Genomic DNA, 26043 nt, shown 5'->3' on the forward strand with positions numbered 1-26043 from the left:
TGTGGGACCTTTTTGGGTTGAGGATGGAGTAAAGCTCAACTCCCAGACCTACTGCCAGTTTCTGGAAGACAACTTCTTCAAGCAGTGGTACAGGAGAAGTCGGTATCGTTCAAGAAAAACATGATTTTCATGCAGGACAATGCTCCATCAGATGCCTCCAACTACTCCACAGCGTGGGTGGCCAGTAAAGGTCTCAAAGAAGAAAAAAATGACATGGGCCCCCTTGTCCACCTGATCTGAACCCCATAGAGAACCTGGAGGCCCTCATAAAATGTGAGATCTACGGGGAGGGAAACAGTACACCTCTCGGAACAGTGTCTGGGAGGCTGTGGTGGCTGCTGCATGAAATGTTGATCGTCAACTGATCAAGCAACTGACAGAATATATGGATGGAGGCTGTTGTGTGTCATCATAAAGAAAGGTGGCTATATTGGTCAGTAATTTTTGGGGGGTTTTGTTTTTGCATGTCAGAAATGTTTGTTTCTAAATTTTGTGCAGTTATATTGGATTACCTGGTGAAAATAAACAAGTGAGATGGGAATATGTTTGGTTTTTATTAAGTTGCCTAATAATTCTGCACAGTAATAGTTACCTGCACAACCAGATATCCTCCTAAGATAGCCAAATCTAAAAAATACCCACTCCAACTTCCAAAAATATTAAGCTTTGATATTTGAGTCTTTTGGGTTGATTGAGAACATGGTTGTTGTTCAGTAATAAAAATAATCCTCTAAAATACAACTTGTCTAATAATTCTGCACACAGTGTAGATGGATAGATTTATGTGTGTATATGTGTTTATATAGATTGTGTGTGTATATATATATACTAGATGGTGGCCCGATTCTAACGCCTCGGGTTTTCTAGAATATGCATGTCCACGTAGTATATCGCACAGCCCACGTAGTATATTGCCCAGGTACGTAGTATATTACCCAGCTACATAGTATATTGCCCAGCCACGTAGTTTACTGCCCAGCCACGTAGTTTATTGCCCAGCCACGTAGTATATTGCCCAGCCACGTAGTATATTGCCCAGCCATGTAGTATATTGCCCAGCCACGTAGTATATTGCCCAGCCACGTAGTATATTGCCCAGCCACGTAGTATATTGCCCAGCCACCTATGTAACAGGTTAAAAAATAAACATATACTCACCTTCCGAGGGGCCCCTTGTAGTCCTGGCGCCTGTGTGCGGTGCACGAGGCAGCTTCCGGTCCCAGGGTTGGTATGAGCGCAGGACCTGAGACGACATCGCGGTCACATGACCGTGACGTCATGGAAGGTCCTTCTCGCATACTATCCTTGGCCCCGGAACGTGCCGCTTGCACTGCCGAGGAGAGGACACGACGGCGGAGGGTGAGAATAACCTTTTTTTTTTTATTATTATTATTATTATTATTATTATTATTTGTAGCATTAGATCTTTTTACTATTGATGCTGCATACGCATCATCAATAGCAAAAAGTTGGTCACACAGGGTTAATAGCTGCGTTAATGGAGTGCGTTACACCGCGGTCCATTAACGCTGGCATTAACCCTGTGTGAGGGCTGACTGGAGGGGAGTATGGAGCGGGCACTGACTGTGGGGAGGAAGGAGCCGGACTGTGCCCGTCGCTGATTGGTCGTAGCTGTTTTGCCGCGACCAATCAGCGACTTGGATTTCCATGACACAGAGGCCGCGACCAATGAATATCCGTGACAGAAAGACAGACAGCCGTAAGTGACAATTATATAGTAGATTTATGTGTCTGTATATATGTTTATTGGATAGATGTATATATGTGTGTGTTTATATAGATAGGTGTGTGTGTGTGTATATGTGTTTATATAGATATGTGTTTATATAGATAGGTGTGTGTGTATATGTGTTTATATAGATATGTGTTTATATAGATAGGTGTGTGTGTATATGTGTTTATATAGATAGGTGTGTGTGTATGTGTTTATATAGATAGGTGTGTGTGTATATGTGTTTATATAGATAGGTGTGTGTGTGTGTGTGTTTATATAGATAGGTGTGTGTGTGTATATGGGTTTATATAGATAGGTGTGTGTGTGTACATCTTGTTTAGCGGCTACAAGGATGTCTGTTTCATTTACAATAAGTATTTTTATCTGGTGATTTTCCTGTTTTGTGATTTTCACTATAAGGAGTGAATAAAAGAGAGAAACTGATGGTAATACTTTTGCAATGTTTTAATTAGTTGGTCTAAGCAGAGGGGTTTTTTTGTTTGTTTTTTGTTTAATTTCACGTACAAACTTTGTAGGTGGTTAGTCCGCATCAGAAATAAAACATTTGTAGTGTTCCTACAAATGTTGTCTGCTCTGTGAACATGGTTCTATGTAAGTACTGGTGCCAACATAAATGTAAAGAGCGAAAAATCCAGCTCCAGGAAAATAAAAAAAAACCTTCTTTATTGGTGTGATTAGAAAACACTCCAGTCGGTGCCATGGTAGTAGATAGAACAACTAGTTTCGGGTAGTGAAACACTTAATCATAAATACAGTCAAGCTCATCGTGGCTAGGTGTTCAATGAAGTCACTCTGTGAGTCTGCTGGGGAGGTTGAGCAGACTGAATGTGTCTTAAAGCTGAGGAATGGAACAGTCCAGAATCTGAGAAGAGACCACTGTGGCCATGTGCATCAAACTGCAAGTATCACTGAATGCAGTGGGCGATAGCAGTTTTGTTTGACCGAGATGAGGCTAGCTCAGCCATGTCTGAAGTAGTCAGGGTCTATCCTGTTTGGTTAGCGCCTGGGCAAAGTTAGGGCTTTTGTTTGATTTTTGGTGCTGTGCAACCTGTGTAAAGCAAAAAAACTGCATGTGTTTGGACCAAAACTTAATTTCCTTTGTGAACGCTACTGAAGACCTAATGCCTACAAGAGCAAGTGAATCCCTGTAATGGGTGGATGTAATATGAGTGTGAAGTCTCAGCGAGCACAGGCGATTGCAGTGTAAAGATTGATTGTCCTGGGTAAAGGCAGCCACTGCTTTGTGGACACTGTCTGAAAGCATGGAGGAGCTTGTTAAGCAATTAATCCAGGTGCCGCAGCAGCAGACCCAACAGGAAACCAACAAACTCCTGATCAGGCAGTATCAACAGCAATAGCAAGAGTTAAAGCAGCAGTTTCTGCAGCAATTTCACCATCAGCTGCAGAAGACTGTCCTGGCAGAAACTGTCGGGGCCAGGCAAAGGCATAGCTAGGGGTTCATCTCAGGGAGGGCAAAATATCTGAGTGGGCCCCTAACAGATAACTAGGATTACAACTAGGCTGGTGACTGTGTGTGAGTGTGTTTGTGTTTACTTATCGACCTAGTAAAAAGGAGGGGGCGGGTGGGCTGACACCTTTTCATTACTAAAGGTACCTTCACACATAACGATATTGTTAACGATATCGTTGCTTTTTGTGACGTAGCAACGATATCGTTAATAAAATCGTTATGTGTGACAGCGACCAACGATCAGGCCCCTACTGGGAGATTGTTGGTCGCTGAAGAAAGTCCAGAACTTTATTTCGTCGCTGGATCTCCCGTGGACATCGCTGGATCGGCGTGTGTGACACCGATCCAGCGATGTCTTCACTGGTAACCAGGGTAAACATCGGGTAACTAAGCGCAGGGCCGCGCTTAGTAACCCGATGTTTACCCTGGTTACCATCCTAAAAGTAAAAAAAACAAACAGTACATACTTACCTAACGCTGTCTGTCCTCCAGCGCTGTGCTCTGCACTCCTCCTGCTCTGGCTGTGAGCGTCGGTCAGCCGGAAAGCAGAGCGGTGACGTCACCGCTCTGCTTTCCGGCCGCTGTGCTCACACAGACAGTACAGGAGGAGTGCAGAGCACAGCGCTGGAGGACAGACAGCGGTAGGGAAGTATGTACTGTTTGTTTTTTTTACTTTTAGGATGGTAACCAGGGTAAACATCGGGTTACTAAGCGCGGCCCTGCGCTTAGTTACCCGATGTTTACCCTGGTTACCGGCATCGTTGTTCGCTGGAGAGCGGTCTGTGTGACAGCTCTCCAGCGACCAAACAGCGGCGCTGCAGCGATCCGGATCGTTGTTGGTATCGCTGCAGCGTCGCTTAATGTGATGGGGCCTTAAGCCTAGGGCTAGGTGTCAATGACAGTTGCTGACACCAAGCCCTAATTCCATTATTCTGATGCCACTGCATCAGCATGAAAAAAGTGGTGTTGAACCAAGAAATTGCATCACAAAATAGTGTTGTTTTTTTTAAATATCTTTATTTAGCTTAAAAAAAAAACTTCATTGCTGTATTCATTGCATATAAAAATGCACCAAAAATGCCCCCCCTTGCCCCAGGAAAGAGATGCAGAAATTTCTGCAAGCAAATACTCAGTGTGCAGATAGCCTCAGCGAGTCTGGATGTGAGGTAAGAAACAAGCCAGAATCTCTTTGAAAAGCGTTTGTACAGGCCATGTGCACCTGACTGCAAGCATCAGTGGTTACTATAGACAATAGCTGTTTTATTTGACATAACTGGGTCAGCCATGTATGAAGTAGTCTGGGTCTATACGGTTTAGTTAGTGCCTGACTAAGGTTAGGGATTATATCTAACTTGCCCAATTTGCAGTCCTTCATTTTCTCTATTCCATGGTGGTTTTGCTTTCTTTTACAACTAATTTTTTTTTTACCTTTCTGTTTTTTTGTTTTTTGTTTTTCAGTGTTACCTTAGCAATATACTACCACATAAAGAACAGGTATGGAAAATGCTCATCTGTGGATTCTCCATAAATCTATGGAAATGACATAATAAACACCATTAACCCCTTTCCCGCACTTGGGAATATGCATACTGCAGTTAAGGGTTCATTTACAGCTGGCCATATACTGTGCACACATTGTAATGATTACACGAGAACGTTAAGACATCACAACCATAACAGCCTGTCCCATAAAGGTCAATAACTCATTTTATTACATAACTATATTTCTGTCCAATTTTTTGAACACCTTGTATCCGTGTCTACACCTGAAAACATTTCCGAATAATGTTATGATGAGGATACTTTGCTGTCTTCTAGAGATTCGGACAGGTCCTTGGACATATTTGATGAAAAACTGCATCCTTTAACGGTGAGATGTTTCTGCTTTCATGTGCTTAGGTTTACTAAACGTGTGCACATCTGTTATTAGATTTGTTTCAGCCTCTGTGATTTCAGGTCACCCTTTTAATATCGTTCGACTTGTTGCTATTTAGCAAATGTGTCTTAAATGTTACTGTACATAAATACCAGTTTCACTTCATTCTGAAATAATTTAAGTAGGTGGGTATTGTTTATTGTGACCTCTGAGGGTGGGATATTTGTGTCACCAGGCATATAGGCAGCAGAATTCCTATATGACAGACCTGGTTGAAGTGCTGGTCACATCCGGCCGTCTTGCTGTTCCTTCCTGGCTCGCGGACTGAGACAGCCGAGGGGCTGAAAATAGTGGCCCACAGGCTGTACCATGCGACCGCCCTCCCATGCACTTCATCCCTATCTGCAGGGAACTTAGTGATAGAGCAAGGAGCTGGCTCAATCTTCCACCTTTCAGCGTGTGCGACTGGAACAGCAGACACTGTCATCACCACATTGCTTCTTCTGTGCGGAGCGTCTGTGCTCAGAGCCTAGAGCTAGACGGAGCTCCGGGAGAATGGGAGCAAGGCAAGTGTCTGGTTTTTTTTTTTTTGTTTTTTTTTTTAAATAATGTGCAGAAGCGTTTGAAGAGCTGTGTATGAGGTCATATTGTGTATCGGGGGCTGACTGTGGGATCTTACTGTATATATTGAGCTGTGTGTGGGCTCCTCTTGTATATAGGGGGCACTGATTATACTGTATATGGGAGGTGGTGTGTGTATGCATGAACTGTGCTGTGAGGACATCCTATTATGAGGGGAGCTGTTGATCAAGATATAATGACTGAATAACCGGTGCGTATGATTTATAAAAATCAGTAAATTATGTGGTTCTGATGAGCTGCCAGTGGTACATGTTACAGTAAGCCCTACTATACGTTGCATTATCAGTACCAATGAGTCACCTGCTTAATATTAAGTGATACAATCAACATAATTATACTTAATATTAAGGAGAATTAATTTCAGCCTCATTGTTTGGCTCACTACAACAGTCTTTTGTGGCTCCTCGGGAAAATTTAATTGTCCAGGGGAAAATATGTGTAAGTGGGTTAAGAGCTGGCTCAGGGACAGGAAACAAAGGGTGGTTATTAATGGAGCACACCCGGACTGGGTTGCGGTTAGCAGTGGGGTACCGCAGGGGTCAGTATTGGGCCCTCTTCTTTTTAGCATTTATTAATGACCTTGTAGGGGGCATACAGAGTAGAATTTCAATATTTGCAGATGACCCTAAACTCTGCAGGGTAATCAATACAGAGGAGGACAATTTTATATTACAGGATGATTTATGTTAACTACAAGCTTGGACTGATAAATGGCAAATGAGCTTTAAAAGGAACCGGTCACCCCGTTTTTTCAGTACGAGAGAAAAATACTGTTAAATAGCGCCTGAGCTGTGCGTTACTATAGTGTATTTTGTGTACCCTGATTCCCCACCTATGCTGCCGAAATAACTTACCAAAGTCGCCGTTTTCGCCTGGCAGCATAGGTGCGGAATCGGGGTACACAAAATACACTATGGTAACGCACAGCTCAGGCCCTATTTAACAGTATTTTTATCTCGTACTGAAAAAACGGGGTGACAGGTTCACTTTAATGTGGATAAATGTAAGGTCATGCACTTGGGCAGAAGAAATAAGATGTATAACTATGTGCTTAATTGAAAAACTCTGGGCAAAACTGTTACTGAAAAAGACCTTGGTGTACGGGTGGATCACATTTAGTGTCCAGTGTCAGGCAGCTGCTACAAAGGCAAATAAAATAATGGGATGCATTAAAAGAGGCATAGATGCTCATGAGGAGAACATAATTTTACCTCTATACAAGTCACTAGTTCGACCACACTTAGAATACTGTGCACAGTTCTGGTCTCCGGTGTATAAGAAAGACATCTCTGCACCCGCTCTAGTTCAGCTAAGAGTGACCAAGGTTATTAGAGGACTGGGGGGTCTGCAATACCAAGATAAGTTATTACACTTGGGGCTATTTAGTTTGGAAAAACGAGGACTAAGGGGTGATCTTATTTTAATGTATAAATATATGAGGGGACAGTACAAAGACCTTTCTGATGATCTTTTTAATCATAGACCTGAAACCGGGACAAGGGGGCATCCACTATGTCTGGAGGAAAGAAGGTTTAAGCATAATAACAGACGCGGATTCTTTACTGTAAGAGCAGTGAGACTATGGAACTCTCTGCCGTATGATGTTGTAATGAGTGATTCGTTACTTAAATTTAAGAGGGGACTGGATTCCTTTCTTGAAAAGTATAATGTTGCAGGGTATATATACTAGATTCCTTGATAGGGCGTCGATCCAGGAAACTAGTCTGATTGCCGTATGTGGAGTCGGGAAGGAATTTTTTTTCCCCAATGTGGAGCTTACTCTTTGCCACATGGGTTTTTTGCCTTCCTCTGGATCAACATGTTAGGGCATGTTAGGTTAGGCTATGGGGTGAACTAGATGGACTTCAGGGGAACCTGTCCCCCCCCCCCCAGGCGTTTGTAAGTAAAAGAGCCACCTTGTGCTGCACTAATGCTGCATTCTGACAAGGTGGCACTTTTAGTTCGGGTCCCTGGCACCGCTGCGATAATGGCTTTTGAAATTTGTCCCTCATACCGTGAAATCGCCAGGGGAACAGGTCTTTCCCCCCTAATCCAGATGCCTAAAAGCCGTCACTCGTGGCCTCTGCACGCCGGGCACCGCCTCCTCTTCCTTCATTAGCGTCCCTGGTGCCTGCACTGTTTTTTTTTTTTTTTTTCGGGCATGCACAGTTGCGCTGCCCTTCGAACTTACAACGCAGGTGCCAGTGACGCTAATGAAGGAAGAGGAGGCGGCGCCCGGCACGCAGAGGCCATGAGTGACGGCTGTGAGGCGTCTGGATTAAGGGGGGGGGTGAAGACCTGCCCCCCTGGTGATTTCACAGGTATGAGGGACAAATTTCAAAAGCAATTATTGCAGCGGTGCCAGGGACCCGAACTAAAAGAGCCACCTTGTCAGAATGCAGTATTAGTGCTGCACAAGGTGGCTTTTACTTAAATGCCTTGGGGTGAAAGGTTCCCTTTAAAGTTTTCCTTCAACCTTAAGGCAGTGTGCACACGTTGCGGTTTTTTCGCGGTTTTTCCCGATATAAAGGCGCAAAAAAACGCATACAATAAGCATCCCATCATTTAGAATGAATTCCGCATGTTTTGTGCACATAATGCGTTTTTTCTGCAAAAAAATGCATCGCGGTAAAAACCGCAGCATGTTCATTAATTTTGCAGTATTTTTGCGGATTTCCCACTACAAAATGCATTGGGAAGTGTCCGGAAAAAACCGCGGCAAAAACCGCAGCAAAAACGCATGCGGATTTCTTGCAGAAAATGTCCGTTTTTTCTCAGGAATTTTCTGCGAGAAATCCTGAACGTGTGCACATAGCCTAACTGTTACTATGTTACCTCTGCTATATGATATTGTATGGACTGTTGCACACAAGTTCTTCACAGGGTAGGGAACACAAAATCCTATCACAGTAACTGATGATAATTAGACAACTCTTTCTACAGAATTACCATGACTATCGGTCACACTTTAAGGGTATGTGCACACGTTGCGGATTCGTGTGCAGATTTTTCCGCACAGATTCAGAAAAATCCGCAGGTAAAATGCCCTGCATTTTACGTTCGGATTATCTGCAGATTTACCACTGCTTTCACCTGCATTTTTACACCTGCGGATTCCCATTATGGAACAGGTGTAAAACGCTGTGGAATCCACACATAAAAATTGTCATGCTGTGGAAAATAAACCGCAGCGTTTCCGCATGGTATTTTTCGCAGCATGGGCACTGTGGATTTTGTTTTCCATAGGTTTACATGGTACTGTAAACGTCATGGAAAACTGCTGTGAATCCACAGCGTCAAAACCGCTGCGGATCCGCAGCCAAATCTGCAACGTGTGCACATAGCCTTATAGTTTATTGTGGCAGAGCTGGTACTGGCTCCAGGTACTCATGTGCAGTGAATTACATGGTTTCCCCCAGTGAGTATTTCTTACAGTGTATTTGGCTGGACTTTTATTTGCTTGGATATTAGTGGATGAGAAAAATGGCTACAACGTGAACTCTACTCAAAACTATTTTTTTTCATCATAAAATGAAGGGCTCCTGTCATGTGTTGTGGAAAATCAAATTACCTTTTAGTGTATGTAGTTATCATTTTTTTCTGTCACCCATGACAGCACCTTCATTTCATGGTGCTGTCCTACTATCCAGAAAATCAAATTACCTGTTAGTATAATTATAATTTTTTTTATATGACATGTAAGCATTTTTCTGAGGAAAGGGTATTCTTCAGTTTAAAAGTTATCTCCTACCCATGGGATCCCCACCAATCTTAAAATTGGGGCTCTATAGAACCTCACATGAATGACAGTGTCCAGTCAGACCTCTAACATTCAGGAAGGTATTCCCTATTCCATGGATAGAGGATAACTTCCAAACTTGGGAATAAACCTATGACTGCACTACTTACTATGTTTAGAGGTACCGTTTTTTTTTTCAGAATATAGGACGCACCTAGGTTTTAGAGGAGGGAATTAAAAAAAAAAAGAAGTGAAGCAAAAGATGTGGTCAATTCTGTACTTAAGAGCTACTATCCTGGAAAATATGATCCCCCTCATCCCTATCCTGGTATGCATGGCCCCACCCTTATTCTGGTGTAATTGGCCCCATCCTAGTCTTGGTATGCATGGGCCATTCTTATTCTGATATGATTGATTGGCCCCATCCCGTTCCTGGTATAATTGATTGGCCCCATCCCGTTTCTGGTATGATTGATTGGCCCCATCCCGTTTCTGTTATGATTGATTGGCCCCATCCCGTTCCTGGTATAATTGATTGGCCCCATCCCGTTTCTGTTTTGATTGATTGGCCCCATCCCGTTCCTGGTATAATTGATTGGCCCCATCCCGTTTCTGTTATGATTGATTGGCCCCATCCCGTTCCTGGTATAATTGATTGGCCCCATCCCGTTCCTGTTATGATTGATTGGCCCCATCCCGTTTCTGTTATGATTGATTGGCCCCATCCCGTTCCTGGTATGATTGATTGGCCCCATCCCGTTTCTGTTATGATTGATTGGCCCCATCCCGTTCCTGGTATTGATTGGCCCAATACTGTTCCTGGTATGATTGATTGGCCCCATCACGTTCCTGGTATACATGGCTCCATCAGAAAAGATTAAAAAAACAAGACTTTACTCTTCCTCTGCTCCCTCGCAGTCGTAGCGTCCTGCTCTGGCGCCAGCAGCTGTTTTAATGCTTGTAAGCAGCACATGGCGGGGACATCATGTGCTGCTCACAAGCAGAGCACAGCAGCTGGAATACTCACCGGGTGTTCATCAGAGATCGCGGTGAGTATCCATTCCTCTTCAGTAGCGCGCACTGTCAGCCGCCTGCTTCCTGCTGGGGCAGGTGGTCACGTGTGCCGATACTTAAGAGAAATGACGCTGCAACTGCGAGGGAGCGGAGGAAGGTAAGAGTAAGGGCTTGTTTTTTTTTTTATCTTTTCTGATGGGGCCATGGATATCAGGACTGGAAAGGGGCCAATCATACCAGAAAGGGAATGGGGCCAAATAATCATACCAGGATGCCAGGAAGACATTAATATTCATTGCCCTCCACGCCCATGGACGTGGAATGCAGTGCATATTCATTTCTCTTTAGCAGCAGGCACAGGAGTTATCCGGAGCTGCTGACTCCTTCCTCTGTGACCCGCTGCTCCTCCGTTACCGCTCCCCCACCTCCCCACCACAGCTGGTACATCTGGACTATAAGACGCACCCCCCATTTACCTCCACATTTTGGGAGGAAAAAAGTGCATCTTATATTCAAAAAAATACGGTAAGTGTTCTTTACATGTCTCCATGTATCTATAGTATAAGTGAAGATGGGGAAACTGTGTAAGATATCTTATGACTGAAAAATGCCTAATTCTCCTCCTGGGCTGATAAGTCACTCTCATTTCACAGGTAAAATCTGCAAATTGCCTCTTCTGAGAAAGAGGACTTAAACTCTCTAGCGCCACCTGTTGGAAGTAGCGATCCTACAAGTCACAATCAACCCTTTAACGAGTCGTGCAATATGACTTAGGATAAAAGCCAAATCAGTATCTCAATTCGCAGACACGGTGTTTCGGGCTGTTGGCCCTCGTCAGTGCGAAGCGTGAGAACTGATTTGGCTAGGTGAAAGGCTCTGGACTGGGGTCTAAGGGGTAACGTTTCCCCTTAGACCCCAGGTAAAATCTGACATTCATGAAGACTCATTTTTGGCTCACTTTGGAATGAGACTACGGTTGCTCTAAAAAGTGTCTCTGGATGCGCTAAAGACACAGAGGCTGACAAATATGCAGCTGCAAGACTACGTGAAACCACAGTTACACGTTACAGACTAATTTGTACTTTTATTTTTTAGTACACCTTTTTTAATTGTTATAATGGACTAGAAATAGGCTCGATGCTATCACATTAGGAGTACAGTGAAAATAACATCTGTGTATGGTTAGTGGTGCTGACAGGACCAGCGGACATGTCTCACACACCGTTTGCACTTTGCATATCTGTTCTATATCATCCCTCTGCATTTTTGTATTTTTGCGCAAGTGACATACACATCACCGCTATTCCCGCGCAGGCGTAGTAACGACGTGGCTGTTACTGTGCCTGCGTGGGAATATCGGAGACGTGTATGTCACTTAGCAGCAGTTCGTGGCCGTGCGCCTGCACAAGTGACACTGCCGCGGTGCCTTGTGGGATTTGGGGACAGCGGCCGGAAGTCCTAACTGGCGATTTTATATATAGAGATATTAGCAACTGTTTTCGAGACCTTCCTGCTGTTTGGCTTGTAGACCCTACATGTAATCCCCTAGAGTGCTAGCTACTCCGTCCGGGTTTGACCTTATTCTGTTGGACGACCTTTTGACTGCTCCCTCTGAACCCATTGTGCCTTCTTAAAGCTAATTCAGCACAAACCACCAAAATAGTAATTACGGTAAATCAAATTTGCACTTAACCCAATCGTTTCATGGCTATTTTTAGTTTTTCTATTTCCACCCTTTCCCCCCTTTCTTCCAAGAGCCGTAACTTTTTAATTTTCCATTGACCTAGCCACATGATGGCCCTTTTTTGTGGGACAAATTGTACTTTTAATTTTTCATTTTATTGTGATGATCCCCTGGCGAGTGTTAACAGCAATTCCAATGGCTGCTAAATTGCAACAAAACAAACCTCAATTAAGCTTTTTTTATTTACAAGGTTCATTATTCAGTAAAAATTCAATGGCAATATGATTGTCCAGGTCAGTACGATTAGAGAGATACCAAACATGCATAATTTTTGTTGTTTTTTTCTATTTTGTTTTGGTTTTTTATTAAGCAGTAGAAAAAACATAGCTTGCCTCCATTTTCCAAGACCGATAACATTTTCATTTTTCGGTCGGTGATGACTTTTTTGTTGTGCCCTGAACCAACGTTTTTGATACCGTTTTGAGGTAGATACGATTTTTATCACCTTTTATTATCTTTTTGTGATATAAAATCTGCACTTCCAATTTTTTTATCATTCAGAGTCTACAGATCGGCTTAACTTCAGATTTTGATATCAGACGTTTAGGACATAGTAATGCTACTCATGTGTATTGTTTTTTATTTATTTTTTAATCGGGGTACAAGGAGTTGATTTGAACTTGTTATATTTTTTAAAAAAACAAAAAAAAAACACACACTTTTTACTGTATTTGTTAGTCCCCGTAGGGGACTTGAGCCTGCGATCGTCTGATCGCTTGTGCTATAAACAACCATACCACACTACTGCTGTGTATGCCATGAATCAGTCTCATGTGAATGCCAGCCAGAAGCTGATGTTCAAAGGAGTACCGTCATGGCAGGCAATGGGATCTTCAGCAGGCCCCTGGCTGTAATGGCAGCTGTGGCGCTGATGGGCGCATTGAATGTCCTGTCAGCAACCTGTAAATGCCACTGTCTGAGATTCTGGATAGGGTATTCAAGATGCCGACAAATCTGCGCTCCTCCAAAATCAGGCAAGGGAATCACAGAGTTCAAAAGAGTTGCATACTTTATTCAGGGCTATAAAACTACGTGTTTCGTGGACATTCTGTCCACTTCCTCAGATCCGCTCCATGCGTGGCTGATAGAGGCAGATGATAGCTGAATATTACTGCCATCATCTGCTGGGAAAGATGCGAGCTCGGCTTGAGAGCCTGCATCAAAGGCAAGGAGCCACAAAGACTTAACTGTACGCCCTATTGTGGCAAGGGGATAAAGATTAACTCTAAATGTGCTTTCTTTTTTCTTCTGCATTAATCTTTATTTCTCAATATTTGTAATGCACGTGTGAAACCAGACATCACTGAATAGATACTTTGAAATTGCGGAGATAAAAGATGACCGTGCTCATGAAATTCTATGAAGGGTAAGAGTTGGTGTCAGACTGACATTCTGCTGGAAGAGGACCTGAAACCATTGCACTCTAAGCTTTACTAGAACTCCGAGTGTGGCTACAGACAGCTGTCAGTGATCTCGTGTGATGTATAATAGACAGCAGGATCAAGCAGCCTGCACTGTGCTGTATTATATGTAATCTATACTTAGCCAAAGATACTGGCAACGCAGTAATATTGTGCACACAGACTTGTAAGACCTAGGACTAGACAGTTCTTAGATATCAGCATATGTCATTACTGTTTAATAGAAACTTGGCTCTGAAAAACATTTCTCAGCTCGGCCTTCTCAGGATGTCTAACATTATATTGTGTTTTGCAGCGTGAAGATGTGACAGATGATTACTGTAGGCATGATCCAGATCATAAGCACATATACCGTTTTGTGCGAACTCTTTTCAATGCAGCTCAACTGACAGCTGAATGCGCTATTGTCACTTTAGTAAGTATTAAGGTTGAGCAATCTTTATATCAAGAAATTGCGCCACCCGGAAAGTTTTTTATACATGTATTATGTAACTAAGCACACTGAAAATTACACACCCTCAAGTTGGTTTACAATGATCCAATGGCTTCTGCTTACCCATTAAATGCTCGTTCAATCAGACAGCAGCATTTAAAGGGAACCTGTCACCAGGTTTGACCGATAAGAAATACCGCCATCAACTTTCAGGGCCGATGTACATCATTCTATAATACTGTATATAACCCCCAACCCGACCTGCAAGAGAAGAAAAATAACTTTTGTTATACTCACCTGTGGGGCCGTCCGGTCTGATGGGCGTTGCTGGTCTTGGGCCGGCACCTCCCATCTTTTTACGATCCCTGTCCTTCTCCTTGCTTCGTGTGGATGACATGTCACTTTGTCATCCACACAGTCTCCTGGGCACAGCGTTCCTGCTCAGGCGCACTCCTCTGCCCTGTCGAGGGCAGAGCAAAGTACTGCAGTGCGTATGCGCCAGGCTTTCACCTTTCCCGGCACTTGCGCACTGCAGTACTTTACTCTCAACAGGGCAGAGAAATGCGCCTGCGCAGTAGCACGGTTCCAAGAAGACACGTCATCCACATGAAGCAAGGAGGAGGGCGGCAATGCAAGAAGGAGGGAGGCGCCGGACCAAGAAGAGCGACACCCATCGGACCGTCCTGCAGGTGAGTATAAGTTATTTTTGTTCTCTTGCAGGTCGGGTTGGGGGCTTATGTACAGGATTATAGAATGCTGTATATCAGCCCTGAAAGGTGATGGCCATATCTCTTATCGGCCAAACTTGGCAACAGGTTCCCTTTAAAGTTTGATCCTGCCCAGTGTCCTTTCCTGCCACCAATCAGACCCCATACAACGTCATTATGGCATGCCGATGAATTGCCTGCCTGCCTGCCATGATGGGTCTCCAATGGAGACCAGCCTATAGCTAGACTTTATAGGAGACACTGATCTGAACTATAAATGTAAATGAGGACAAAAAAAGTGCAAAGTAAAAAAAAAAATATTTTTAATAAGACCATAAAAACTTGAATCACCCCCTTTTAGGCCATGTTCACACAATGCATTTTTTACTGCGGAACCGCCGCGATTTTGCCGCTGCGGGTCCGCAGCTGTTTTCCATGCAGGGTACAGTACAATGTACCCTATGGAAAACAGGAACCACTGTGCACATGATGCGGAAATTCACTAAAAAAGCCGCGCTGAATAGCTGCGGTAAAAAAGAAGGACCATGTCACTTCTTTGTGCGGAACTGCAGCGGTTCTGCACCCATTGACCTCCATTGTGAGGGTCAAACCCGCAGTAAAACCCGTAGACGAAAAAAATATCTGCGGGTTTTCTGCGGTTTGTGGTGCAGAACCGCTGCAGCAGGAAGTGCGTGGGCGGAGTGTGGCTGCCCCCCCGTGCTCCAATCCCACCCCCCCATGCTCCGATGCCACCATCCCCGTGCTCCGACCCCCCCACCCCCCCGTGCCCTCATCTCCCCCCCTTATACTTACCGGGCCTCCCGGTGTCCGTCCGTCCGTCTTCTCCCTGGGCGCCGCCATCTTCCAAAATGGCGGGCGCATGCGCAGTGCGCCCGCCGAATCGGCCGGCCGGCAGATTCGTTCCAGGCACATTTTGATCACTGTGGTAACCTCACAGTGATCAAAATAAAAAAAAAAAGTAAATGCCCCCACCCTTTATCACCCCCATAGGTAGTAACAATAATAAAATAAAGAATTTATTTTTTTTCCCCCACTACAGTTAGAACTAGGGTTAGGGGTAGGGTTAGGGTATTTTCAGCCATTTTAACCCTAAAAAATCTTCCTAGAAAACACACAGACTCTGCAGAGAAAACTGCATAAAAAACCGCATCAAAAAACGCACCAAAAAACGCACCTGCGTTTTCAGCCAAGAGCTGCGGTTTTTAGTGCAGAAAAAACAGCAGGGAAATCAGGAACGTGTGAACATGGCCTTATAGTCGATATAAATGTATAAGACATTTTTTTTTAACCTGTGCAGGAATTGTCAACAAAAAAGCCAAATGCTGCTTCAAACCAATCAAAAAGCTGCAGAAAACACTCACGGGAAACTCTTCAAAACACCTTGAAAACTGCAACCAGAAACACTTCCCTTTTCTGCCTGAAAAAAATCCCCCATTTTGAAATCCCTTCCCCCTAAAAAAAAAAAAAAAAAAAATTGTGTGTGTTTAGTGTTCATTTGTGAAATGCCCATGGGCTGTATCTTCCAGGAGATTGCATTTGCCATAGATCAACACTAGTGATGAGTGAGTGTACTCGTTGCTGGGGTTTTCCAGAGCACGCTCGGGTGACCTTCGAGTATTTGACTGCTTGGAGATTTAGTTTTCATCGCGGCAGCTGAATGATTTACAGCTATTAGCCAGACTAAGTACATGTGGGGGTTGCCTGGTTGCTAGGGAATCCCCACATGTAATCAAGTAGGCTAGTAGCTGTAAATCATTCAGCTGCCGTGATGAAAACTAAATCTCCGAGCAGTCATAAATACTTGGAGACTACCCGAGCGTGCTCTGGAAAACCCGAGCAACGAGTACACTCGCTCATCACTACTAAACCTTGATCTATAGATCGGTGTGACATTGTGTGTTGAATGTGATTTCAGTGGCCCAGGAAAGCAACTAAATAACTCAACCTGAAGACACAAAAGAGAATAGTAAAACCAAAAACACTCAGTTTGAAAAAATGTTGCAGTAATCCGCAAGTGCTAGTAAAAGATGTAAAAAACAGGGTATTTGGTTGATACGTTTTTTGCAAAAAAAAGGGTTCCTCTCTGAACCCTGTTCACACAGGTTATATACAGATGATCAGGTTTTTAAATACATCAGATAGGGATTGCATACATTAGTTAGGACTGCTCTGATAAGGGTATACCGTGAAGTTTGGTAGAGCAGCTTAGTATACATTTTTTGCAAAAAACGTATCAACCAAATACCCTGTTTTTTACATCTTTTACTAGCACTTGCGGATTACTGCAACATTTTTTCAAACTGAGTGTTTTTGGTTTTACTATTCTCTTTTGTGTCTTCAGGTTTCTTGGTGGTGTGTGAACATGATCATACAGACTTGTTCACTGTGCAAGTAGCCCATGTGTTCGTGTTTCCATAAATAACTCAACCTGTTATCCAGTCAAGCAATAATCCATGCCCATGCATGGCATATCATTGTTAGTCGAGTTTAACTGATCTGTCTTATTATTTATGGATCCTGTGAAAATAGAATCCTGCACACCCAGAGCTTTCTGATCTGCAGAATATTTTATCTTTACAAGTTTTCAGCCTCTACTAAAAAAGAATCTTAAAAAATTTAGAAAAATTGATCAACGGCATACATTTTAGAAAGTTGGAGAAACTTTCATATACAATAATCACATTTTAGTTGCAAAGAACTAGAAAACCCCCTTTAAAGGGACACTGTCACCTGAATTTGGAGGGAACAATCTTCAGCCATGGAGGCGGGGTTTTGGGGTTTTTGATTCACCCTTTCCTTACCCGCTGGCTGCATGCTGGCTGCAATATTGGATTGAAGTTCATTCTCTGTCCTCCGTAGTACACGCCTGCGCAAGGCAAGATTGCACCTTGTGCAGGCGTGTACTATGGAGGACAGAGAATGAACTTCAATCCAATATTGCAGCCAGCATGCAGCCAGCGGGTAAGGAAAGGGTGAATCAAAAACCCCAAAACCCCGCCTCCATGGCTGAAGATTGTTCCCTCCAAATTCAAGTGACAGTGTCCCTTTAAAGTGAATCTGACATCTACTTCTTTGCAGGAAGCGCAGAAGTAGAGATGGGCAGCTGAGCTAAGCTAAACTACTACAGCTAGGTCCTGAAATATTTGGACAGTGACACAAGTTTTAGCTGTTTATCAAAACACTAGATGGTGGCCCGATTCTAACGCATCGGGTATTCTAGAAAATGTATGTAGTTTATTTATGAAGTTTTCAGAATAATGCAATTTACTCACAGGATTCAGCCGGCCGCGACCAATTAGCGGGCGGACTGTGCCTGTCACTGATTGGTCACGCCCAGCCGCGAACTATCAGTGAAGCCAGGGCCTGCTCCAGGTTTTTGAGGGCCCCGGGCGAAAGAGTCTGTGGGCCCCCCTCTTTAACACATACCACGATTCATGATGCACAGATACAGCAGAGAAATATAGCACAGCCAAGTAGCGTATAACACAGCCCACGTAGTATATTGCCCAGCCACATAGTATATAGCACAGCCCACGAAGTAAATAGTAGACGCGTAGTAAATAGCACACACATAGTATATTGCCCAGCCACGTAGTATATTGCCCAGCCAGGTAGTATATAGCACAGGCACGTAGTATATAGCACAGCCACGTAGTATATTGCACAGAGACGTAGTATATAACAGCCCATGCAGTATATAACATGGGCCACGTAGTATATAGCACAGTGATGTAGTATATTGCCCAGCCGCGTAATATATACCACAGCCACGTAGTATATAGCACAGCCCACATAGTGTATATAGCACAGAGATGTAGTACATAACACAGCCCACGCAGTATCTAACACAGGCCACATAGTATATAGCAATGTGGGCACCATATCCCTGTTTAAAAAAAAGAATTAAAATAAAAAATAGTTATATACTCACCCTCCGTTGGCCCCCCAGATCCAGCCGAGGCGTTTACCGATGCTCCTCGCGACACTCCGGTCCCAAGAGTGCATTGCGGTCTCGCGAGATGACGTAGTGGTCTCGCGAGGCCGCTACTTCATCATCTCGCGAGACCCCAATGCATGGACGGGTCACCGGAGTGTCGCGAGGAGCGGGAAAGGCCTTGGCTGGATCCGGGGGGCCAATGGAGGGTGAGTATATAATGATTTTGAATTTTTTTTAATTCTTTTTAATATTAGATCTTTTTACTATTGATGCTGCATCGGCAGCATCAATAGTAAAAAGTTGGGTCACACAGGGTTAATAGCAGCGTTAACAGAGTGCGACACAACGCGGTCCGTTAACGTTGCTATTAACCCTTTGTGAGCGCTGACTGGGGGGAGGGGGGAGTATGGAGCAGACACTGACTGCGGGGAGTAAGGAGCGGCCATTTTGCCACCGGACTGTGCCCGTCGCTGATTGGTCACGGCAAAACGGCCACGACCAATCAGCGACTTGGGATTTCTGAGACAGACCGACAGAAAGACGGAAGTGACCCTTAGACAATTATGTAGTAGATATTCAAGATACTGTTATATAATCAATATGGGTTTAAAGTGCAGACTATCGGCTTTTATTTGAGGGTATTTACATCCTAATTGGAGTAAGGCTTAAGGAATGACCGTTCTTTAATATGTAGCTGCCTCTTTTTAAACGGATCAAAAGTAATTGGACAGTTATCTCAAAGTTCCTTATTGGGCTGCATGGGCTATTCCCTTGTTAATCCATCATTAATGAAGTAGATAAAAGGTCTGGAGCTGATTACAGGCATGGCATTTGGAAGCGATTGTTGTGAATTAACAAGATCCAGTCAAAGGAGCTCAAGTGGAAGAGACTATATTATTATGTTAAAACAAAGAAGATATCGATCAAAAAGAGAGCAGAAATCTTAAAGGTGGCCAAATCAACAGTTTGGTACATCCTGCAAAAGAAAAGACAACTGCACTGATGACCTTGGGGACTTGGAAAGGCCTGGACGTACATAAAAGAGAACAATGGTGGATGATTGCCGAATCCTTTCCATGGTGAATAAAAACTTTTTCACAACATCCACTCAAAAGAAGAACAATCTCCAGGACGTAGATGTTTCAGTATGTAAGTATACCATGAAGAAGAAGAAGACGACAAGGTACAAACTATTAATCAGCCTTAAAAATAGAAGGGCCAGATTAGACTTTGCCAAAAAACATCTAAAGAAGTTAGCCCAATTCTGGAAAAGCATTCTTTGGACACTTGAAGCTAACCTCAACCTGTACCATAATGATGTGAAGAAGAAAGTATGGAGAAGAATTGATATGGCTCATGATGTAACGCACACCACATCCTCTGTGACACACGGGGGAGGCTGTGCTATGGCTTGGGCATGCATGGCTTTCTATGGCACTGGGTCACTAGTGTTTATTGAGGTGACTACACACAGAAGCAGCTGGATGAATTCTAATATGTACAGCGTTATGCTTTGTGCTCCGCTTCAACCAAAATCCTGCAAGGCTGATTGGACGACGCTTCACAGTACAGATGCACAATGACCCAATACATACTGCAAAAACAACCCAGGAGCTTTTTAAAGCAAAAAAGGGAATATTCTGCAATGGGTGAGGCAATTGCCAGATCTCAACCCCGTCAAGCATGCCTTTCACATGCTTAAGGCACCATTCCAGGGTTTTGTTTTTTTGTTGCAAAGCTGGAATGGTGATTGTAATGTAAGGTCCCTGCACCTAGTCTCACACTTGCCTGCTGCTGCCTCCCCTCCTATCACCGCCGCTTCCTTCGGTCTTCAGGAGTTCGTGGCCTGCCAGATTGCTCAAGTGTTTGCTGGAGCGAGACCTCTCGGACTTCCATTGAGAGCTTGTGACGCAGCTTCTGACCTGTGGCCACATGATGGACGCCAGTGGATGAGCGTTTGTGAAGACTGCCGCGGTTAAGTATAAGACTGGCCAGGGACCTTCGTTTAGTAGCACCACTCCAGCGCTGAAAAAAAGAACAAAACCCTGGAGTGGTGCATTAACCCTTTTATGCCATTTTTCATTTTTTTCCCGTTCTTCTTCCAAGAGCTAATTTTCTATTTTTCATTCTATATCGTTGTATGAGGGCTTGCTGGATGAGTTGCTCTTTTGAATGACACTATCCATTTTATCATGTGATGCACTGGGGGAAAAAATCCAAGTGGATTGGAATTGCAATTTCACAATTGTTTTTGCGGCTTTTTATTTGCCATGTTCACTTTATTGTAAAACTGACCTGACCATGATTCTCCAGGTCAGTACGGGTACGCAGATACCAAACATATAGGTTTTTTGTTATTTAAGTGGTGGTAAAAATTTGGAAATTTGTAAGAAAAAAAAAATTGCTTTTTTCACCATTTTCTGAGACTTGTAAGAATTTCATTTTTCAGGATGAGGCTGGGTCAGGGCTTTTTTTTTTGCCCTGCGCTGACATTTTTATTGATACAATTTTGGGGTGGGTGCAATGTTTGGATTGCCTATTGAATTTTATTACAATGTTGTGGTGGCCAAAAAAAAAAAACATAATTCTGGCTGGTTTGATTTTTTTTTTTCTTCTCATGTTTATACGTTTACTGATTGGATTAAGTTATTTTAGATTTTGATAGATTGGACTTCTATGAATGTGGCATGCGAAGTGTGTATTTTGTAATTTTTTAATGGGGCAAAAGATGTATTTGAACTTTTTAGTTTTAATTTTTTTTTCAATTTTTTTTACTTTACTGATTTCATAGTCTCCTTAGGAGACTGATCACTTATGCTATTCATAGCCGCGCATCAGCATTACTATGTACAGCAGAAATTACGCTCTCCCATGAATGGTGGCCGTGGGCTGGCTTTCACAGAAGGATCTTATTGACAGGCAAGGAGGGGGGTCTTCAGCAGATCCCCGGCTGTCATGACAATCCATCAGCATCCCACAGTCATGTCACAGGTGCGCTGATGGGAGCGTGGAATGATGTGCGGCCCTGTCGGCACGTGCTGAATGCCGCTGTCAGAGAATGACAGTGGGATGTAACCGGTTAATATCCATGGTCGGTACTCCACCCACAGCAGTTAGAGGCACTGACTAAATCAGCCATCATGTGCCTGGGAAGATGCGAGCATGGCGTGAGTCAGCAGCAAAGGCAGGGACACGACATATGACGTATGTTTACATCATATGTCATGAAGGGGTTAAAGCAAACTTGAATCTGAAAGACCCACAGAGCGCAACAACTGAAGTCAGCTGCAGTAAAGGCCGGCGAATCCTCACCAAGGAGGAAAAACTGCGTTTGGTGACGTCCATGGCTCCTCCACTTCAGGCCGTCATTGCCTGCAAAGGATTCTCTCCAGAGTAATAAAAGTGAGCATTTTCTCGAATTACTTTTGAGCCCCTGAAATGAGGAGGCTTTATGGAAGAATGGTTGCATTTCCTAAACGTTTCACGGGATATTTTTGTTCATCCCTTTTAATTAAACTGGAAAGTCTTCATTCCAATTGTATCTGTTATTCATTTTATATCCAAAATAGTGGCCTGCAGAGCTGAAATCACGGAGATCCAGTCACTGTCCAAATATTTCTGGACCGAACTGTATATACACCTATAAAAGATGACTACTGTAATAGAAATCATCACTGTATTATTAATTACATGATTAAAAATACAGAGACTCGTCGTTACCAGGAAACACATTGGAATATGCGCAACTATTGTCCTATTTATTCGCCGAGGCCTCCATATGTGATAAATATGGTTGGGATATGATCTATTATGGACTGGTCAGCAGGATTGTGCACAGTAACCTACACACACTGTCAGGTCGGCGCCGTTATACTGACATCCGTCTTGTGGTTGTTGTGTAATCTTCGTTTTCAGTTAATGATAAGCTCGTGCCCGGGGCGGCCTGTGGGGGTCTTCATGTGGCCCTCTGATTGGGTATTCATCAGTATGGCTTCTGACAGGTCACTGATCCCTCACTGACCTGCCTGCTATTTTATATACTGTATATCTGTTTGTAAAAAAAAAACATTACATTCATCCTGCAGGCAGTGGCATCTGTGCTGTAGCATGATTGGGTCTATGATATCCATATAATCATTTTATTTTGTGATATAAATTTGTTGAGGGAAAATGGCGCCTGTTCCGTGGCATGATTCGGAACGCGATAGATGCTACTGCACAGACGCCGACACGGCACCATTTTGCTATGGGAGAAAAAAAGCAAAATCCTGCTGACAGGTTCCCGTTAAATAAAGTCCAGCTGCCTATGTGCAAGTTATTACATGTACACTAATCCTTGGGGAAACATCAGAACTACCGGTGCCAATTGCTTAAATGCAAAAAGTGCAAGCAGATAGTTTATAGATGGATGGACTCAGTCTTTCCTTCTTTCTTTCTGTTCCACATTTTAATAGTAAATGTTTGGGGAACTTCCCATCTTTTTTCTTTTTTTTTTTTTTCTTCTTTCTTTATTTTGCAATAACAGATGAAAATCTGATCCAGTACTCGGGTCCATTTCTTTGCTGATGACCAGTGTATTGGTCTGTATACCGCTGAGGTGCACTCGCCCTATTTCCTCCCCAATTCTGTACATATGTTTACACCTTCTCAGACCACCTGCCCTGTGGGACAGATCCCAGAAATAATGGTTGCCGTTTACGTGAATATCAGCTCACATGGGTCTATGGGCCCCTCAGGAACCATAAATTAAAGATCTCACTTTCCTGCTGCTTGGCCACTAGATGTCAGTGTTGTGATGCGGTAAATCTGCTGCCCTCTTTTCTTATGGTTGTCCGTGTTCTCCACCTGTAGGTTTACCTGGAAAGACTTCTGACTTATGCTGAAATTGATATTTGCCCCAGTAACTGGAAAAGAATTGTATTGGGAGCAATCTTGCTGGCGTCTAAGGTTTGGGATGATCAGGCCGTGTGGAATGTAGATTACTGCCAGATTTTGAAAGACATTACAGTGGAAGACATGTAAGTTGGGCCATTTTCCTTTTTTGTATTTTAGTTATATTTTTTAATATAATTAACAAATGTCTGAATAAAAAAATGCAGTTATAATAGCAGACACTAAGCAAGTAATCCTAAAGAAACCTTGTAAGCCACATTTTATTTTTGGTTTTGTTTTATTATTGTCTGCCATTGGTAATGCAGCAACGTCTTCATTATTGAGCATGTTTGGCCCATGCATTTGTGCAAATATTTTTGGCATGGTAAATGGTTTGTGAGAGCTGGTTTCTTTTTACATGTATTGCGGACGTCTTTAGGGGGTTAAGCACCACACTTCCTAAACAGGAGGTAGCCTTCATCCTTTTCTGTTAGTAGTGCAATCAACTCCCAACTGGCTAAAAATTCTGCAAATGTCTATTATTAATACGTATTAACTGCAATAAAATATGGTAGTCCCCTGTTACAAAGCTGTCCTTCATCTGAGTTTCACCTTTAGTGTAGCTTCTTCCTGGGCACAACCTCTGACAACACAAAAAACTATTATGGCTGAGTAAATCACCCAATGATACATAATACGTCCACATCGCATAATCAAAGTACACAATGACAAACACTTCACCCATTCTTGCAAATGGATGTTACTACATCCAGACTGAAGGTGATTTACTGCATTTGGGCGTACTGTTATGTCTCATGGATTGTGCCCATGCAAAAGCAGGCTGTGTGCGCTAGGACAGGATACAGCTCCAATGCCAGCACTTTAAGATGCCCCGTCAGTAGTGACAGAGCGAATTGAGCAGTGCCATTGTTCCTTTTGTCAGCCCATTGGGTGCAGACGGTTGTATAGCAACAGTAGACCTTGCAATGGCCTCCACTTTCCTGCCATATTCCTTGGCCAGGTCAGATCTTGCAAGGGTTGGGTGTGATAGTTGTCAGTGTTTGAGCGTTTGCCTTAGATAATGCAATCTATGGATCCCATGTTCAAGTGCATTTCTGGGACTAGCAAGTACTGTAAAGAGAAAAATATTAAGGGTTAAACCGATTTTTGGAATTTGTTTTTATTAATGTAAAAAAAAAACCATGCATTTGGTAGTGCCCCTTTTGTAACGATACTATAAAACTAATTTTTCATCTGGTGTGCGAAACGCTAAAAGAAAATAAAAATGAGTAACCGTTCAATATTTTCAGGTTTCAAGATGTTACCAATAAAAACTATAGCTCGTTACACAGACTGCCCCTCATTACAGTTCAGAAACAAGTGAAAAGGTTAATGCTCTTAAAATACGATGGCCGAAGAAAGTCATTTTTGTTTGCATAAAGTAGTTTTTCTTCTGAAAAAGGAGTAAAACATGTAAGGTATAAATTTGGTATTTGCATAATTGTATCGACCCACAGAATACAGTTCACATGACTATTTACTGCACGGCTTAGGCTACTTTCACACTTGCGTTTTTTGCAATCCGTCGTTTTGGGAAAAAAACGGATCCTGCAAATGTGCTCGCAGGATGCGTTTTTCCCCATAGACTTGTATTAACGACGGATGGCCACACGTCAAGTCCGTCGTGCAATGGATCCATCGTGTTTTGGCGGACCGTCGGCACGAAAAAACGTTCAAGTGAACTTTTTTGTCCGTCGCGTCCACCATTTTCTACCGCGCATGTGCGGCCGAAACTCCGCCCCTCATCCCCAGACTTTAGACTGGTCAGCGGATGCGTTGAAAAACTGCACCCGCTGCCCACGCCGTGCATAAATTTCACAACGTACGTCGGCCCGACACATAGCGATGGACCTGTACCGACGTAAGTGTGAAAGAGGCCTTAAATACTATTCCAGATTGGTATAATTTGTCATGTGTTCATGGCTACTACCAAAGAAAAAGAATGAAACTGTGATCAAAAAGGTGTATGTACCCAAAAAAGGTATCAGGCGCATGTGTATGCATATATGTATATATATTTCTGTATGCATACTTTTTATTTATTTATTTTTTAAATCCTCAAAGTATATGTACAAAAAAACAAACAATATTGATTTAGTATTGGTGTGATTTTGTATCAGCCCAAAGAATACAGATGGCGTGACATCTATACCGAATGGTGATTAGTTTAAAAAAATTGAAGCACAAAAAAAACACTGACAGAATTTTGTTCATATTCTTTCCCATAAAGAGTTAATAAAACTAAGTTATATACACTAACAAACAGGACTCATCTGAAAACATAACCTTCTGGCTCCTGGAGCATGAAAATAATGAAGTGAGGAAAGGGGATGCCAAGGGGTTAAAGTTA

At 43.1% G+C, this 26043-nt stretch overlaps 1 protein-coding gene across 2 annotated transcripts in view; it reads left to right on the forward strand.

Annotated features, from left to right (window-relative positions):
* CCNYL1 (cyclin Y like 1) overlaps window positions 1–26043 on the forward strand; it is a 143950-nt gene that overhangs the window by 104242 nt on the left and 13665 nt on the right. For both annotated transcript variants that reach the window (XM_069733707.1, XM_069733708.1), the window contains exons 5-8: window positions 4686–4721; window positions 5046–5097; window positions 13959–14078; window positions 23613–23779. In XM_069733707.1, the coding sequence (XP_069589808.1) occupies window positions 4686–4721; window positions 5046–5097; window positions 13959–14078; window positions 23613–23779 (375 nt within the window). The remainder of the gene's footprint in view (window positions 1–4685; window positions 4722–5045; window positions 5098–13958; window positions 14079–23612; window positions 23780–26043) is intronic.

The sequence above is a fragment of the Ranitomeya imitator genome, chromosome 7 (assembly GCF_032444005.1).
Source record: "Ranitomeya imitator isolate aRanImi1 chromosome 7, aRanImi1.pri, whole genome shotgun sequence".
NCBI classification, from domain to species: Eukaryota; Metazoa; Chordata; class Amphibia; order Anura; family Dendrobatidae; genus Ranitomeya; species Ranitomeya imitator.